This window comes from Haliotis rufescens, unplaced genomic scaffold, assembly GCF_023055435.1.
Source record: "Haliotis rufescens isolate VD_foot unplaced genomic scaffold, xgHalRufe1.0.p SCAF_37, whole genome shotgun sequence".
NCBI lineage: Eukaryota > Metazoa > Mollusca > Gastropoda > Lepetellida > Haliotidae > Haliotis > Haliotis rufescens.
This window is the reverse complement of record NW_025964079.1, coordinates 2,119,879-2,140,211: the sequence shown is the minus strand read 5'-3', so window position 1 is coordinate 2,140,211 and position 20,333 is coordinate 2,119,879. Positions and strand designations below refer to the sequence as shown.

Here is a 20,333-nt window from a genome sequence, read left to right as displayed (position 1 = left end):
CCTTTTCTGTTAGCTTGGCAACAAGTTGGACTTAACCCAAATACAGGATACTTTCATTACCAGAGCGTAACTTAAAAACCAGAGGGGTTGTAGTGTTGATTTCTGGATCATATATCCATAATTTTTTAGTATATTATCCATGAAACTTCATACCCATAGTAACAGAGTACTTAAATTGTCGTGCTATTTTGGATTTTTCCACTAAAAGATCTACGAAGGGTTGTCTGAGAACCCTTACCATAATTACCTAATTAAGATGAACTTGCACAAGGTATATGGTGAATGGTTAAAAAAAGACCACAATTTGCATGTGGAACCCAAACCAACATCGCTGTGGGTTTCATAATTTTTTTAATGCTTGCGATTAGGCCATTCACAAAAAGTTTCAGTAAACGTTCTAGAGTTACCTTCACTTCCTCTGTGCTATATGAACAGACAAAATTCCATGTGTTCCATGGTGGGGGATAAGGATGATGCTGTGTTTTCTTGTTGGTCTTTAATTATTGACATCCTGCTCTTTTGTCAGGGTCAGTTATGTATGGTCAAGCAATGACCGTTGTGACATGTTATCAATGATGAGACTTCAACTGGTTGATAATACTGGCAGTATCACCTCAATCTCATTAAAATCAGATCTTAGTTCTCGCTACCGCTAAACAAAGATCTGAGGACATCCCATTTCAGGTCACGTCAGACCGACCTTGCGCGAACTTTGACAAATTCTCGAATACAAATTTGAAACCTGAACAAAAGAACATTCTGAATGGCTAATAGATGGTCTAGATTGTATGGATACAGTCGTTAAACCCGTAACTATCGTTCAGAGTTAAAGTTTACTGTCGTTCGAAGTTAAAGTTTTCGAGGCTGCATGATCAGAAATCACATTCCGACTGTCACTTTCATAATCTGGTAAGCGATGGTCTGATTAGTCGGATGAAAGGTCGTTCTGACGTGAACCCTAATGGGATGTCCTCAGCACTTTGTTTAGCAGTAGCGAGAACTGAGGTCTGATTTTAATGAGATTGAGTATCACCTGGTCATTATGACCATAGTTATTGTCAATACTGGCGAGACTTTCACTGGTTGATAATACTGGCATTATCACATGATCATAATGATCATATCATCAATACTGAATAGGCAGGTTGAGGCAATATCCTAATATCACCCCTCTCAGCTATGGAGATATAAATATCACAAAAAATTAATTTATGTAATGCACCAAACTTAACGCAGCGTTAAAAATTATCACTTGTCCTATAGTCCCTGCTAAACTGCACTATAGTTAGGTATCATAAGGACTACATGTAGTGGAAATTTGCCCTTTTAGGGAGTTCGCTATACGTTATCATTATAAGGACTTGTGGACTAAAACTGTTAGTTTCTATCGCTGTTAACGACTTGAGAAAGAAGTTGTGAGGGGATTCTGAAAACCCCCATTGCTTCCACTGATCTCCCGTCTTCTACTTTAATCATCCTGATAATCAATAACATGAAGACATGGCTTGTTTAACTGTCGCCATAGTTTCAGCCAGGATCTCACGCTAGGGATAACTGAGGTTGCCTGTGTGCTCAAGTCATGATAAATGTGTCAATTTGTAATTTCATGAATTTGTGTTGGCAAAGATTGCTCAGATATCTAAGGTGCTCAAATTGCTGAGTTGTCTCCCATAGCAATCCAGGATCCTATTTTCATCAAAGTGGTAAATGTCTGAAATCTTCATCATTTTGGAGGGGCGGTCGGGTAGCCTAGTGGTTAAAAGCATTCGCTCGTCACGCCGAAGACCCGGGTTCGATTCCCGACATGGGTACAATGTGTGAAGCCCATTTCTGGTGTCCCCCACTGTCTCACTCACTCACTCACTCACTCACTCACTCACTCACTCACTCACTCACTCACTTTGGGCTTCTTCCACATCAAGCTGACACACTAGTTATAACTATATTATTCTCAACTCACCCTTAAATTTTGTACTTTAAATGCCCAAAAGAGTTTTTGTACAGATCTCAGATATTTTGCATCAATCTGTCAAAAAACGACACTGATATGTGATATGTACTGATATTGTTCCCATGTAGATGGTGATATCGCACATAGTTACCAAGTCAAATACAGAGTCATTGTCAGATGCGATGACATCATCATATGCCGATATGTGATGAGCTGACAGCGAGCTGCCACATAAGTTTGGTGTTACCTGTGTTGCCAATGATGTGAGTGTGTGATTGAGTTGAAATTGTTTCATCAAACTCATGACAAACCAGTTGATACAAGTTAGGGCTGGAACGAGTCCAAATTTTCTACCCGGGTACCCATCCCCCTATTACCCAACCCTACCTGGATACCCGCTGTAGGTGTCAAGAGATAGGTACAAATGTCTGACTGGGAATAGTTTGACTGTAGCCCTGGCAAAATGTATTTAGATACACAAATATAAACGATCTGGTCATGCATAAACTGAAGTTGACTGAAGTTTTATCTTTAATCAAACATATAAAGTCAGAAGGAATGCAAACATTAGTCACTTATAGTGTAACTATAGAGTTCTAGATAGGTTTTGTCATTAGACACTATGTCATGGGATTAACCATGGGTCCCGGTAGTCCTGTGGGTACCCGGGTCCTACCCAGTACCCACCCGACCCGAGCCCCTGAGTTACCAAGCCCAGCCCTAATACAAGTGCTATCAGATTACAATCACCATAGCAACCTATGTGAACACACAATTCTCACTTTTGTTCACTCTCACAACAAAACATGAACACTGGAGTCACTCACTCACCCTTTGAGCGAGTGAGTGAGTGAGTGAGTATGGTTTTATGACTGCTTTCAGCAATATTCAGGCCATATCACAGAAGGGAACACCAGAAAGGACTCACACATTGTACCCATGTAATAATAATAAGGCTATTTGTATAGAGCAAAATCCACATATGGGGAATAGAACCTGGGCTTTTGACATGAGCTAACACTTTAACCACTTGGCTACCCTATTCAGTCTTCAAAATCCCAGACCCAAGTTGTTTAGGACCAACATCATGCAATACTCGGTTGAACCGGAATTCCTGACAAACAGAATGTACCAGACAGCGAGTGCCTGTATCAACCAAGTCAACCTGGCCTGGATGTAGATCTGGCCTATTACAGACTCTGTAAACGACTGGAAATGAGCAACGTGGTGGCAACTTGCGTCACTACGTGAAGAGTCGTGAAGAGTCGGTGAACCATCTTCACCATCAGCCTCTTTTCCAATTTCCAGAGTATCAGCCTGAGCCCAAGACGGGTGATTGTATTGACGAAGTATACAAGTTATTCGTGGATGTTGTTATCCCGAAGCTACTTCAATCTCGTGTGGTGGACAAGGTTCGAAGACTCGATCTGACTTAGTAGTTAATATTGGGGTCTTGTCTGTACATAGTTGCTAGATATGTCGGTGTTTGTTAGATGCTGCGTTTTCAGTGGTAAATGTTGTGTTTGATACAGTATTTGGCTTTTTCTTATTCTTTATCATTTGTTGTAGAATGGTATTTGATCTGCAAGCATATTTTTTTTATTACTTAATATATACTTAATAAATACTTAATAATACTTTGTGTCCTGCTTGTGCCAACACAGTTGGTTGGTTGGTTGGTTGGTTTGTTGTTTAAGGCCGCACTCAGCAATATTCCAGCTATATGACGGCAGTCTTTAAATAATCAAGTCTGGACCAGACAATCCAGTGATTAATATCATGAGCATCGGTCCACGCAATTGGGATCGATGACATGCATCAACCAAGTCAGCGAGCCTGCCCACCCGATTCCGTTAGTCGCCTTTTACGACAAGCATGGGTTGATGAAGACCTATTCTACCCCGGATCTTCACGGGTCCAACAAAGAACATTGTGGATAGATACATCTGTGTTTGTTAGGACAGAGGCTGTGTGTTTATATGCTCAACAAAAAAAAGTAAAGGATCATGAATACTTTATATTCAGCCGAATTGCTTCAAGCTCATTTAATCAGATTTTGACAAGTTTTCACCCTGTGATGTTGACGTAAAGACAGTTATAATACGAATGCAATCATGGGCCGATGCCTACACTTATGAAATACACTGAATTGAATTGAAAAAGAACAAACATGTAGTAAGTCCAATTTCAGTTTATTCAATGTTTCGTATTGCTCTCGATGAACTGTCTTTAAATACTTTAAATATTATTGAAGTTAATAGTAAATGATTTATTGATATCTTTTCAAATATCAAGGGAGATGTTTTTGAAACGAGCTTGTATAAGTGTGAATCATCCTGTATTTATGAAAATGTCTTGAGGCATGTTGTGAATGATACCTCAAGGTCATGCTGCAATGATTCTCACTCTTGTCTGGGATATATTCTTGTTAAACTTAGGGTATGTTTCCTTGCATTGATCAGCGCCGCTGACAAGCATTGTCAGTTCGTGAGACAAGTCTCACGTTTTTCCTGCTTGGAGAAAGGCAGTGGATTTAGAATTTACTCCCATAAGCAGGCTGGTTTTCATTTTAACATCATGAGGTGTTATATCCCCCAAGACTTGGCCTCCAGACTGTGAAATTGTAGAACTTGATTCATTTAAATTCAATCTTTGAACATCTTTTTCCTTGGGCTTTCCGATCCCATGTAAAAATACAGTTTATATCCTTCAATTTATTGGCTTACGCAGAGTTTTGTTTGTTGAGGAAATGAAGAGAAGTGGCAATTTACATGGCATATTGTCTGTACAGACAGTGGTTTATAACTGATTGAATAAAATCGAAAACCATTTCCATATTCCTAAGAAATCTCTGCCGTAAGAGAGTTGATTGTACGTTTCTGACTATATCATCATGTGTCTATGAATCACCATCAAATAGTGATGATACCAGGTGATCCTAACAAGGTGAGCGTAACCTGCCCGGTGACACCCGTCACAAACACATGCAAAGGCAAGTGAATTGTTCACCTGTAAAAAACACAGGAACATATGGTAAAGTCAAAGTATTCAAATTGCATTGAACATCATTTTGTCACTTATGCGTCAAATATGGAACTGTCATCCACAAGTCTGCCTTTAAATGTTTTGAAAGAAATGCTTGATCCTTAGGTGTGTCATTTACACATCATTTTGTCTTTCTAGTCAGTGCTTGTAGCTGTAATTATTTATATTCGTGTAAAGTCTTTGCAAGATGCATGTACAGTAACATGGCATCAAGGAAGTGAACGATAACAATATCATTTCAGAGCTAAAACAGCAATGGAAGAAATCAAGATAAATTATCCATTCCATGCAGGAAGAACAAAGATTAAAAGTCAAAATGCTTTTAAGAAAAGTGACACTTTTTGTCTTAGAGAGAAATTCTTACCTATTGAAGAATTGAAAGAATCATGACAACGAAAACATAAGCCGTAAAAGATTAAAGTTAAAATTCTTTGACAAAAAGTGATATTTCCTGCTCCGCTTTTAAATATAGTGGAAATTAAAAGAATCATGACAACAAAAATATTAGCTGTATTTATGAATAATATGGGCCAAGATGTAGTGCATATTCTCCAAGATAATGACTTCTTCAGTGGTGATTGTGACAACTTGGTGGTCCCCTGATGCTTAGTTCTGACCCCGCCCATGCCATGTGACACATCTATACGCTTCCTAATCGACATCCGCAATCAGCTGATATGAAATGAACATGATCAGTATTGATTCTCATCCAGTAATAATAACTCCCTCCAGTCATGGCATCAACAATGTTGGCCTAGATCCATCTGCAGGCACCCTACCATCAGCGCTTGTCTCAGACAGGGAAGACATATCCTGGAACGGTAGATTGGTCAGGACTCCATTGGCGCCAGTCCGTGATGTAAGAAATTCAGATCATTCGACGGATTAGCTCCATGAAGTGTTCAGTGTACTATATGAATATATATGTCTTGACCTTTCCATGTAGACCAGCCTTACCGGGAAACATTGTGAATAGAATGTTGGTATTCATTCATGGTCCAACCCTTGGGTTGTGGCAATGAATTAGGCAGGTAGGGTGTTTAAGAATTGTAGAGTGTGTTAGACATTGTAGCATCAGGAAAATAGTCAGATGAAACTTTGTAGTGCAGATGTGTAGATTTGTGGCACCAATTTAGGATAAGTTCCCTTGAACAAAGTCCACCTCTGTGGTCTAGTGGTAGAGCATACACCTGGAGAGCAGAAGGTCCGGGGTTTGATCCCCAGCCGTGTCATACCAAAAGACGTTAAAAGATAGTAATTGTTGTTACCCTATCTGGCACTCAAGGACTGGTCGGCTTGGAGTCAGTATACTGTGTCTGAGTGGGGTATTCATGATAAACTGTGGCATGGTATCTCAGTGGGCTAGCACTATAAATTGGCATCTGTCCGGACTAGTACAAGCTGACAGACACACACACACACACTCACGCACGCCACACGCCACACGCACACACACACACACACCTATATAAGTGCAATAATCTTGGACGCGACGTTAAACCCCATTTCACCTCACATCACCCTTGAAGAATTGTCTGAGGTATCAAGAAAAAGTGGTTTGACAGATTCAATTTGATTTGAAAGGATCAGCTTTAATGGACAGCCCTCGGATCAAGAATCTTCATTGATTAAGAAGGAAGTTTATCATGGTAGTGGATTTAGGCTGTCAAAGTTTTTTTTACTGTTTAATCTTCGATTAGTTACGATGACATTTTGTGATAAAGGAAAAGGTCCATTCAGATTAAATTTGAAGTCATTTTTGTTTTTCAATAAACTAGAAAAGCAGCTATCTTCAAGTATATAAAATGAATCTACTTTCACTGAGAATATATAAGTACTTGAGAATCTCCACCAGGCTCAGGATTGAAGTGTGTAACAGTTGCTCTGTAATGATTGAGATACATCGGATGTGGCCATCATGCATGACACATTTGTCAGGTGTTAACGATGACACTCAGGGGTTCACTGATGATCTGACAGAAGTGAGGAGGTTCCACCTCTCATTCTGGTTAGGATGCTCTTGAAGGTGCTGCAGCAGGCGATATAACCTGTATCACATGGAGTGTAGGTGGGTATGAGTATATATTCACCAGATTGGTGGACTGATATGCTTCCTTGAAGATGTGCTGACTGGTCTTAGAGTAGTTATCTGAGGTTATCAGGATCAGGTAATGATATCATCTGGATGCTTGCCAGACATCGTGCGTGGAAGGAGTAGGAATGGTTCTGATATCAAATTTGGATGACTGCTTGGATGGCTGTGATGATGGTACAATGTGTGAAGCCCATTTCTGGTGTCCCCCACCGTGATATTGCTGGAATATTGCTAAAAGCGGCGTAAAATCAAACTCACTCACACTCAGATAGTAAAAGTAGCACTGGGTCTTGTGGGATTACACAGATGTTTTAGAGGAAATGATGTCATTGTTTTTAATGATAATTTATGTCTTGTAACAATGGTAAATGTACAATGGATTCTGGTTTTAGTAGTGATTTTTTTTTATTATAGAAAGGTTTTTGTCGGTTTTATTGTAAATACTGTGATTGTAAACGGGACATAGTGAGAGTGGGTCACTGAAATAACATTAGATGAAGCAGAATGAAGTCTGTGGATTGCCTTCAGGTACAACCACAATATCTCATCATGAGTGAGTGAGTGAGTACCGGTTTACGCCGCTTTTAGCAATATTCCAGCAATATCACGGCGGGGGACACCAGAAATGGGCTTTACACATTGTACTCATGTCGGGAATCGAACCCAGGTCTTGGGCGTGGCAAGCGAACGCTTTAACCACTAGGCTACCCGACCGCCCCCATATCTCAGCATGAACAAATGGCAGGTATTTCCTTGGACCTATCTTTTTATTAGTTAGTTTACAGGTGTATATTCCATACTCGTAGCTTTGAAAATGAAAAAAATAATTATAAGGATTAAATTAAAATCAAATTGTAAACATGTAATTTACAAGTGATTTCTGTAGATGTCTTTTAGACGTATTAACAATCAAATTTTAGATGATGTGTGAATGGTTACTTCACTTCCTCGAAATTAAGGAACAACCAATTCTTTCGTATCACTATATTTAGTTAATCTGTCCTGCCATGAACCGGGGGCACAGGTGGCCCAGTCGTCTAAGGTGCCGCATTTCGCTGTGCAGAGTTGTGTCCCTTGGGCACACCAGAAACCTATGATTGTGGGTTCGAATCCTGGTTCACCCCGATTATGTTTCTAGGTTTGTCAGCACCATACCCGTGCTCGTGGGTTTCACCGAAGTGGTAAACGTCTGAGACCTGCATCACTTCGGGCTTTCCTCCCACATTAAGCTGACACGCTGGATATAACTGTAATACTGTTAAAAGCGGTGTTAAACCCAACTCACTCACTCACTCATGCCATGATCCCATTTCAAAGATCTGTCATGCCATGAAGGATTAACTAGAGTAAGATGAAAGAACCGGGGGCCTTTATCTTCATTTGTGTGGTATACATTTTGTCATTATTGAAATTACTGACTTAAAAAAGAAGAAGACTGTTTATAAAATGTTCCATATGATGTAATTGCTCAAGCTGGGGCCAGTAGACCCATGAAGCAGATAATTAAGAAAACTGCCATGATGGATTTTTTTTGTAGATGTTGACATAATTAATAGTCTATTACATGCTGCAGCAGTAACTACAGCTCAAACATAGGATTTCAGTCAATAATTGACCCTGTGAGGATTAGATAACAGTAATAACCTTGGCAGATTGCTCCAAGTCCTGCAGATGAGGCAGGCTTCCTCTTAGACTTGCACAAGTCTCTAAGGCAATAATTATGAGTTTAAATCATAATTTCTAGAATATGTAAATAATAAGAACATGTTGTCCTTATAAGAGACTGGAGTCCTCACACATATCTAGACTTGCTTATTAGGAAGATAGAATTACTAGACATACTAGACATTTCTTTCTGTGCAGCCTTGGAGCAAGGCTAGCTTCCTCTGGGTTTGAATGCTTCCACTGATGGGCAGATTCTCTGGGTAGTAAACTGGTCCTTGAAGCTATCTTTTCTAAAAGATAATAATTTGAGGTGGAACTCAACCAGGCTCCTTTTGATTTGTTGGAGCTATTGGGTATTTACTCACATGTTATCTTTTTTATTGCATATTTATGTATTTTTGGTATTTGATATATCTTTAGTTTTGGCTCTAGTTTATTGGGTATTTTGAATCAGTGAGAAGTCATTTAAAAATACCTTGTCATGTCAAGCAACTTGAAATTAATTATGCAACATTTTTGTAATCTGGTCAGGTTTGGTGACTTCGTTGATTGCATGTCATTGTACTCAAATGGTGTGGGAATTTATTAATCAAAACAAATCACTGGATTGTCTGGTCCAGATTAGATTACTTACAGGTTAATGTCAAGTAGCTGGAATATTCTAAGTGTAGCATTAAGCAGCAGACAAACACAATGTTACCCTATGGTACACCAAGTTGGCTTTAGTTAAAATCAAAACATGACCCTGTGAAGATCCGGGGTAAAATAGGTCTTCAGCAACCCATGCTTGCCGTAAAAGGTGATGATGCTTGTCGTAAGAGGCGACTAACGGGATCGAGTGGTCAGACTCGCTGACTTGGTTGATGCATGTCATCAATCCCAAATGCGTGGATCAATGCTCATAATGTCAATTACTGGATTGTCTGGTCCAGACTCGATTATTTACAGACCGCCGTCATATAGCTGGAATATTGCTGAATGCGGCGTTAAACAACAAATCAACCAACCAACCCCCAAATCCCATGCAAGTCTACAATACTTCGGCAAGTCTTCAAATGAAGATATGCTCTGGGCTCTTTTTTTTTAAAAAGAAGAAGCCAATTTAACAAATTAATACCGGTACTCTAAGAATATTTTCATTTCAAAGATTAGTTGTTAGGCTACAGGAAAATACAATCAGCCAAGTTTGCTTGCCCCGTTCTCGGACATGGAGCTTGTTTCAATGCTCTTAGCTGTGGGGAGGAAATACACTGAACAACGAAAACAACTCTAGACATGCAAGATTTTGTCGGAGATCAAAGAATCACTGATACATGTATTCGTCTCAGTGAGAGCCCATGCCCATTGAAGACGACCTCGGAGATTATTGTGTTGTGATCGATATGCGCCGGTGTGATGTTATGTCGTTCAGCCGTCTCTAGCTGTGGTAATTTGAATATTGTGTCTGAGATATGGTCTGTGATCTGTGATATGGAATATCAAGTATATGCCATATGGAATGTGATAGAACCTGACGCCAATTAGTCTGAAACTGATAACTTATCTGAAAATGCACATTTTTCCCATTTGGTAATATGGAGTTCAAAGTTGATCTGATGACTTGGTGGTAATTTCAATGCATGCAACATAGATCCGGGGTAAAAAAGGTCTTCAGCAACCCATACTTGCTGTAAAAGGCGATGATGCTTGTCGTTAAGAGGCGACTAACGGGATCGGGTGGTCAGGCTCGCTGACTTAGTTAATGCATGTCATCGATCCCAATTGCGTGGATCGTGCTCATGATGTCAATCACTGGATTGTCTGTCCCAGACTTGATTATTTCCAGACCGCCATCATATAGCTGGAACATTGCTGAGTGCGGCGTCAAGCAACAAACAAACAAACTTTGTGTGGCAGTGTCTCTTTAAGCAAAAGCAACAAAACTCTTTCCATAATCATAGGAAATCTCTGCTGAAAGTAGAGTCCATTGTTTGATTCTGATTATACCATGAGCATGTGTTTATAGATTACTATCAAACAGTGATGACACCAGGTGTTTGCGGAAAGGTGAGCCCCCTCGGTGGCACCCTAACAATGGGGACCTGTTCAGGGCTTGCTTGAGGGGCGGTCGGGTAGCCCAGTGGTTGAAGCGTTCGCTTGTCACGCCGAAGACCCGGGTTCGATTCCTGACAAGGGTACAATGTGTGAAGCCCATTTCTGGTGTCCCCCGCCGTGATATTGCTGGAATATTGCTAAAAGCGGCGTAAAACCATACTCACTCACTCACTCACTCACTCACTGTTCAGGGCTTGCACAGCTATACTGTGTCACCAGCATGTACGCATCAATAGAGCTCTGTTTGTTTTACAGTCTACAAAATATCCTTAATACTATCCAAGTTTGATCTCTATATTTTCTGAATAATGTATACCGTGATTGGTATGAAACAATTCGTGTGCATAGTATGAACAGATTTGTTTGTCTGCACATTTCAGCATTCTTCCAATCCTTTTGCATTCAGCATGTCAAAACCGTGATTGTAAATGACACAAAGAAATTTGTAGAAATTGTCAGTTTGTAGTGTGACAGTTTCGTGACATGGTGTGTATGTTTCTTCACATAACTTGGTGGTAAACGTGAGGAGGTGGTTCAGGTCATGTATGTATGTCAGCCCTCAAAAAACACATCAGTGACTGGTTGAATAATTGCTGTGTCAGCTGGAGTAAGGCACCTGTCACATAGTTCTACTTTGTGATTCATTCTCAGTGGGAAACACTATGATTATGTAAGTATTACAATATGGTCCTTGTGGAGGAATAGTCATACTGATGTTCTTGATAGGGGATATTCACTGTATTATCCTTGTGCAGGAATATGAGCCATATTGTCCATATTCATGAATGTTCACAATATTATCATTGTTCAGGAATATGAAGCATTTTCTCCTTGTTCATGAATATTCACAATATTATCCTTGTTCAGGAATATGAAGCATATTGTCCTTGTTCATGAATATTCACAATATTATCCTTGTTCAGGAATATGAAGCATATTGTCCTTGTTCTTGGATATTCACAATATTGTCCTTGTTCAGGAATATGAAGCATATTGTCCTTGTTCAGGAATATTCACAATATTATCCTTGTTCAGGAATATGATCATATTGTCATTAAAGAATATTCACAATATTATCTTTGTACAAGGAAGATGAACCATATTGTCCTTGTTCATGAATATTCACAATATTATCCTTGGTCAGGAATATGAAGCATATTGTCCTTGTTCATGAATAGTCACAATATTATCCTTGTTCAGGAATATGAAACATATTGTCCTTGTTCATGAATATTCACAATATTATCCTTGTTCAGGAATATGAAGCATATTGTCCTTGTTCAGGAATGTTCACAATATTATCCTTGTTAAGGAATATGAACCATATTGTCCTTGTTCATGAATATTCACAATATTATCCTTGGTCAGGAATATGATCATATTGTCATTAAAGAATATTCGCAATAGTATCTTTGTTCAAGGAATATGAACCATATTGTCCTTGTTCATGAATATTCACAATACCGTATTATCCTTGGTCAGGAATATGAACCATATTGTCCTTGTGACAAGATGTTCACACTATTGTTCTTGTTGGCGGATATGAACAATAATGTCCTCAGCAGTGGGTAGCAAGCAGTAGATGGTGTCATTGAGCCACAGAGGAAACTGCCTCTTCAGTGGCCTATGCTCTCTGACCTGGAAGAATCGGTTCCTCAGCTTCAGGAACGCAGGTCAAAGGTTATGAGGTCAGCTTCGAGGTTACAGGCTTGAGAATGGAGATCATTGTCAGAAAGTGTGGTGGTGTGTATTTATAGTGTAGTACATATAGGTCCCTGTTGTTCATTCATGGTGGGGGTCAAAGTGTGGATGGAAGGGATGTAGCGGTGTCTAACAGTCATCTGCTGGAGGATGTCTCAATCTCTACGGGATTATGCTTGATCTGGTTATTCCATTATAGGAAAATGTAAGTATCATGTATCCTGAAAATATTCATACATGTCAATGGCGGAGGAAAACTGACATTTCTTGCCATTTGTTTCTTGGTGCCAAACTTCAAGAGGCATACATTTCCACTTGTGACATTTCCTGGAATATTTGTAGATTGTGTACTGTGGATAGGGTGAGAGAGGGGCGCAGGGAGGGGTCTTGGAGCCATGTGAGGGGGGAATGTTCTCCAAGGATGAGGTGCTGCTAGAAACCATTGTATGGAGGGACCCATGACACAGATGCTGGTTGTGCCATATGTGGGTGATTTGGGTTTTGTGTGAGTTGCTGCAAAGATCAGTATCTTTCATGTCATACATCGTATGGTATAAATTGTACAATCGATTCTGCTTTTGGCAGAGATTTCTATTGAATATGAAAAGGGTTTTGTCGTTTTTATTTCTTGTCATACAACTCAAAAGAAGTTAAAGAACGTGTTTGATAGACATTACTAAGAAGTTGACGGATGACAAAGTAGACACAATTTATGGATGACAACGGTGTAAGGCTCTATACCGAAACGTTGCCTTTACAGTAAATAAAAAAAGTTGTTATCCATAAATTGTGTCTACTTTGTCAAGTTAAAGAACAGTCATTATTTTTATATTACTATAGTAAATCTGTCATGTCATGACAGATTGGCTATTGTCATATGGAAAACTTGGCTGTTCCTTAATTTCTTTTGAGTAATATATATTCATTTTAGTACATTCATTATTATTCCAAACATAGGGCATTTGTAATGATCTGATATAATATTTTCAGTGATGTGCTTTGTTTTTTATATTCATTTTTTGCGTCGATACTCCTGACCTTAATCCCAAAAAGCAAAATAATATCTTTCATATGCAGGTATAGTTATAAATAAAACCAGTAATGGAAATTAAAACATCATTTCAACACTACTTTTACAATATTTGCAAATATTTGTTTATATGATATCCCAACAGGGAGCCATAAATATTCATATTTCCAGATATTAATTTTCATGTGAAAGGCTTTATTGATGTAAAAATAGCTACTATTGTTTGGATTAATGATACTTAAAACCTCAGTAATAAAGGGAGAAGAATGCTAGTTTACCATAACACTCTTCCAATTTCAATAACCCTGGCTACTCCGTGGTAACTCTAATGGTATAAAGTACACATTGCCTTCACGACATTTGTTGGTCAATACACCATCGATTCTGTCTCTGACATGGGATTGTATTTGTAACGGTCGAGTGATTTATGGTTTGTGCCAAGTGTGTAGATCCATTGGAAAACAGGAATCAATTATGATCGGTAGCAGTGGACAGGGTAGTCACCTAGTAAAGGCGCCGACGGTGCAATGACAGTTGCAGCAATGGCGGCACCAGCCTCATCACGGCTGTACGGATTATGTGTCATCGACGACTGATAAATAGTACTTAAAATAAAAATTTGTCATTCATCAAAATGTGAATATTTTTCAAAAGTTATACTACTCAAAAGAAGTTAAGGACCATCCGATTTCATGTCAGCATTAGAAACTAACAGTTTCAGTCCGCTAGTCCTTATAATGATAACATATAGCAAAACTTTAGGGCTAATTTCTACTGGTCCTTACCATACCTTATTTATTGGGCAGTTTGGCAAGGACTAAGGGACTAATTTCTAATGCTGCACGTTTCTCTGTTTATCTGACATGACAGATTTACTTTTATAATATGAAAGAATCAGGTGTCCTTAACTTATTTTAAGTAGTATATTTGCAATAATGGGGAAAATATACATTTTGTATTTACAATATTTATTTGGGTTATCAGATATAAGGAAATTACATATCTGATAATCAGCCATATATCTTGAAGTCATGGAGATGTTCACAATCTTCACTCTAAATATGATATATTCAATATAAGTAATATTTTCCTATTAAAAGATCTCTATTTTTAAGCCAACTTTATTTTGATAGCGCAAAGTAATTATTTTGTTTTATTGATATGATAAATACAGTAATTTCTTTGAGGCAGAAAGCAGTATGATATTATTTATGGTGTATGCTCTGTGTCTATATGCGTACAGGATATCAATATAGAGTTACGCTTTTCAAAGGTGTTTTTCACACCTTGTTGTCATGACTAGTGGTTATCAATTAGTATTCCAACCTTCATGACGACAACCAATGTTTGCTCATCTCCGATCTGGATGGGTTTGGTACTATTGGAGGAGGTAGTCATTATGTTGTGGTAGTTGATTGGAGTATTATAGAGAAACTAGGTTTATTGACACAAATATATCATTTATCTTTTGCTGGTATTTTTTGTACATTACCGTATTCGACGTAATAAGCGCCCAGGGCACTCTCAAAATTAGAAATAGGGGGCTCTTATTAGAATATTATTTTGGTAAAAAAAAAAGAAGAGTTGAAAGACCGTAAATTTAGTGGTTTATGCTGACAGTCCAGAATTCTATTGGCCATAATTAAGAGATATGACACACGAGTGCGTATTATACATGAATAAATAAGTCGTGTGTACATTGATCAATCGGAAGGGGTGCTAATTGGGATTGTTCACTAGCCAATATATTAGCAAATATCGCTGTGGGTGCTTATTAGAGCGGGGCGCTTATTACGTCAAATACGGTAACTTTTGGGAAACAGTTTCAATTTAATTGTTGATTGTTATATATGAATTATATGTAGATAAAAAAGTTCCATAATGCCATTTTTTGCTTTAGTGTAGTGCACACCTTTTCCCCCTAAAAATACACCTATGCAGAGGGTATGCATAATACTGTAAATTGTGAAATTAATAGTCTCCAAAAGAATGCGACGCTGCCCTCTAGCCAAAAATGCGACTCAATAAGAATGCGACACCCGCTCCTCTCAAACATCAGTGGATTTATATCTTCAGAAAATGTCCTCTGTCAGGGTTACAGGAGAAAACATCCAAAATCTTGTACTGTTGATATAAATGAGATGTTTAATAATGCGAGCAAAGACCACTTGCATTTTACGCATTTAATTCACGCTTACACTAATTTCAAGATTTACAGTACATGCCTACAGATACAATTCTTCCGATCACTGCATCAAAATTCTTTAAAGTTATATTGTTGGGTATTTTTTAACAGATCACTGGTGTTCAGTTGATTGCTATTTCCATGTTAGTTTCTGAAATAAATACACATGGTATTCTGAATCTAATGTCTAGAAGAAAGGCAAATAGAATTGAAGTGGTGAGTCATCATGTCTGGTGATTTTGTTTTGCAAATTTCACATTTTCATTGACAAAGTTTGTCATCTCAATTCGATCACCTGAGGCAATACTATGTTTTTTTGACTGAGCACTATTCTCAAAAAATAATTTCCTCCAAAATACTGCAACCCGTAGAGAGGGAGCACGGCTTACTTGGATGTGCCCGAAGTCAGGGAAATATGGTACTCTTTGTTGATTCACTCGCAATTCATGTACGATTCTGTCACCTTGCACATCATGATTCTTATATTTATGCAATTCTTCCATATTTGGCATTAAGGGGTGGTCGTGTAGCCTAGTGGTTAAAGCATTTGCTCGTCACGCTGAAGACCTGGGTTGGATTGCCGACATGGGTACAATGTGTGAAGCCCATTTCTGGTGTCCCCACCGTGATATTGCTGGAATATTGCTAACAGCGGGGTAAAACCATACTCACTCATTCACATTTGTTGTGAATTCTAGCACTTTTACTTGTATGGCATTGTCGTGTAGCTTGTAAGATTGGTGCATACAGCCCTAGTGTAGTGATTCACAGCGAATGGAATGCTTAAGTTCTCCCAGGAAATAACAAGCATCTTCCGATGTGGCTCACACCTCAACAGGTTCCTTCAGACTTAATATACACACAAAGTGGCTTTGATTGAGACAAATGGCAGAGGGACATTTTCATGATTTCATCAACTTTTGATAGATCATTCTTCTATCTTCAGGAGATTTTGGAAGCCACTCGTTCAACGTAAGGGACCAGTCTGAAACCCTGTATACATATTAGAGCAACACTTTTCTGTTTTTCTATTTGACTGACCAAAATGCTACGAAGGCTGGCTATTGACTATAAAGCAGTGCTCGAAACTAACACTGGACCACTGGTCCGTGTTAACTATATTTTCTCAAGGACTAGTAAAATTAAGTTAATGGTGGTCCGGTGGTCTAGTGTTATTTTGGGGACAAACAAAGGAATTTAAGTTTGTATGACTTTTGAAATCAGCGATAGATTGAGTCTAAACTAAAGCACCATCGTGTCCAGTAGAGATCCTAAAGGACAAGTAGCTGTTTTTGGTCCTGGTCCTTTGGACCACTGACACATTTTGGTCTGTGTCAGCACTGTAAAGTATGTTGTCCTTTTACATTACATATTACATTGGACCCGTGAAGATCCGGGTTAGAATAGGTCTTCAGCAACCCATGCTTGTCGTAAAAGGTGACTAACAGGATCGGGTGTCCAGGCTCGCTGACTTGGTTAATGCATATCATCGATTACCAATTGTGTGGAATGATGCTCATGATGTCAGTCATTGGATTGTCTGGTCCAGACTTGATTAAATACGGACCGCCGTCATATAGCTTGAATATTGCAGAGTGTGGCGTTAAACAACAACAACAACAAAAAAACAAAAACAAACCCAAACCACCATATTACATTGTCAGCTAGTTTTTCCCCTGGTTCTGATAAACAAGTACTGTCAAGTCTCATTAATCCGACACTCGTTAATCCGACAATCGGCTTTATCCGACACTAATGATGGGAACCGATTAAATCAGTGCTATTTAGTCCTGTTAATCCGACAATCTCGCACTCCGACTCCGACACACCTAATTTGCAACAAATTACCGAAATCACTCATTAATCAGTCTCGTTAATCCGACACAGTGATCAGCGTACTCCGTGGTCATCTGCCCGCGAGTACACAGCCCGTGTTTTGATGCGAGACGAATCGGCTGGTATCTGCATATTACAACGGCTGCAGAGATAAACTTGCTTAACAATCAACAATTACTGCTTTAAATAATGAAAACAGGATAATTCACATGCTTAGATTACCTCAATCTTATTATAATCAGATACAAGTTCTCGCTATTGACGAGGACATCCCATTACAAGTCACGTCAGAACAACCTTTCGCGAACTATGACCTACCAATGAAATACCAACAGGAAGTCGACGTTAGACACTTAGAAAGCAGCTTTCTTAATCTTTGGGTACCAGTTTCAAAGTTGCGACTTCCATTCCAGACTATGCTTTTTAAAGTATTTTGAATCGGTCATATAGTCCGTAACAGTTGTTTTGTGTTAAACTTTAGAGGTTGCATGATTAGAAAACATATTCCGCTAACAATGTAACATAACAATATGAATATTTATTTTATATTTTTTATCACGTGTTTGAATCCTTATCTATCGTGTAGTTGTCCGATTTTCGATCACGAACGTTGATACTACTAAATTTCGTTTATCCGACATACTCGTTAATCCGACATAATCATATGCAACCATCGATGTCGGATTAACGGGACTTGACTGTAATTAATTAGTTGTGTCCTTGGCCTTGTTTTGTCAAATTAACAGGAACAGCAAACATACCAACATATGCTTCTCCATTTCCTCCCCACACTTTCCTCCTCAACAAGTTTGCATTGATCTTTTATGAATATGACGCCAGAAATTTCATTTCTTTGCTTAATGTTTATTCTAATTAGGCTTTGAAAAAAATACCTCCTTTTCAGCTTTAAAGTTGCTAAGTCAGTCAGGTTTCAAGTTGTTGTGTTAATTTTATATGATGTGGGACAACTAGTTCCATAATATGGCATTTATTACCTTAAAATGTACAGTTATATTAGTATTAATCAAAAGGGCTATCCCCAATGGACTAATGGCTGGAAATAGACAGAATCCATATATGCACATGTTATAGGTTTAACAGAGCAAATGCTGTCATGAAAATTGTAAAGGTGACCAGAGTGTGTTTGCAATGCGTGGCGGACCCGTGAAGGTCCGGGGTAGAATAGGTCTTCAGCAACCCATGCTTGCTGTAAAAGGCGACGATGCTTGTCCTAAAGAGGCAACTAACGGGATCGGGTGGTCAGGCTCGCTGACTTGGTTGAAACATGTCATCGTATACCAATTGTGTAGATAGATGATCACTGGATTGTCTGGTCCAGACTCAATTATTTACAGACTGCCGTCATATAGCTGGAATATTGCTGAGTTCGGCGTTAAACAACAAACAAACCAACAAACAACCACACACTTGAGGCTGTAGTGATGGTGTATTGTCCGTAAGACTTACACCTGAGATCAGATTGTTCACACCTGAGTTGTTTGGATTAGCGTGGCAATTGGTAAATTGGGACAGGGTAATCAAGCCTCATGGAGTTATGAAATTGCACTGAGAGAGGCTGCAGAGGATGCGTACTGCCACAGTGATAAATATGTGTTATGTCTGTGAGAAGATGTTAAACGGAATGTTTGTTTTTCCAGAATGTGGACTCTGATGGCACGGGGACTGTGCGGCGACGGAACAAGACAATAGTCACACCCAAAATGGCCATGGAGAGCTTCCGGTTCTCCTTCCTCAACTCGGAGGGTAAGTACTTCATGTTCCAGGCACCATTTGGGACTGTACTCCATGTTCCAGGCATCATTTGGGCCCATACTCCATGTTAGACCCCTAGTTTCCCTTCTGTCCGTGAAACCAACCTTGAAACCTTCCCCACTTCTCCAACAGACTCCTCATGGCACAGCAGCAGTGAGTGTATGATGTCAGTGCTGAGAAACTTAGGTTTGGTTCTTATAGCCCAGTGGAGGGTGTGTCAGCCCATTGCTCAGAAAGTAAAGTTTGATTCCATACATCACGAAGCATATCCCACACTCTCACCTTGACTGAACTGCAACATGGCTCTACATCAGTGTAAAACTAACTCACTCACTCACTCACTCCCCCGCCATGAAATTGCTGGAATATTGCTAAAAGCGGCGTAAAACCTCACTCACTCACCAAACCTGGTGCCAGGTTGACTGAGGGGCTGTGCGGTAGCCATGTTGTTGTGGTGTTTGCTCATCACGCCAAAGGTCTAGGTTCGATTCCACACATGGATACAATAAAGCCCATTTTCTGATTTTCATGATATTGCTTTAATATCACTCACTCACTCACTCACTCACTCACTCACTCACTCACTCCATCACTCACTCACTCACTCACTCACTCACTCACTCACTCACTCACTCACCCACCCACCCACCCACTCACTCACTCACTCACTCACTCACTCACTCACCCTGGAGGCTGTTCATGTCTATGCCATAGTTGGTTCCACACCAAAGTTGTGGGAGACAGGCCCTCAAACATCAGCATGGAGCTTAGTGGAATTTTTTATGAGCTCTGGATAAGGTTTTCCTCAACATCCGTTAAGAAACTTAAGTTTCTTGTTAAATACCTTTCTGAAATGAAGAATATAGGTTAGCCTTGTCAGCTGTAAGATGCATGGTCTGTGTCAAAACAGGACTGAGAGTTTTTGTAATGTGTTTGAAAGAAGATTAATGATTCTGAG

At 39.2% G+C, this 20,333-nt stretch overlaps 1 protein-coding gene across 5 annotated transcripts in view; it reads left to right on the top strand.

Moving 5' to 3' along the window:
* The window catches only part of LOC124140410 (ras-associated and pleckstrin homology domains-containing protein 1-like), a 220,791-nt gene that overhangs the window by 149,067 nt on the left and 51,391 nt on the right, over positions 1-20,333 (top strand). For 4 of the 5 annotated variants that reach the window (XM_046507950.2, XM_046507947.2, XM_046507948.2 and 1 more), the window contains one exon: positions 19,261-19,366. In XM_046507950.2, the coding sequence (XP_046363906.2) occupies positions 19,261-19,366 (106 nt within the window). Of the gene's footprint in view, positions 1-12,629; positions 12,757-19,260; positions 19,367-20,333 lie in introns of those variants that run through there. The other variant, XM_046507952.2, reaches the window with a different exon arrangement.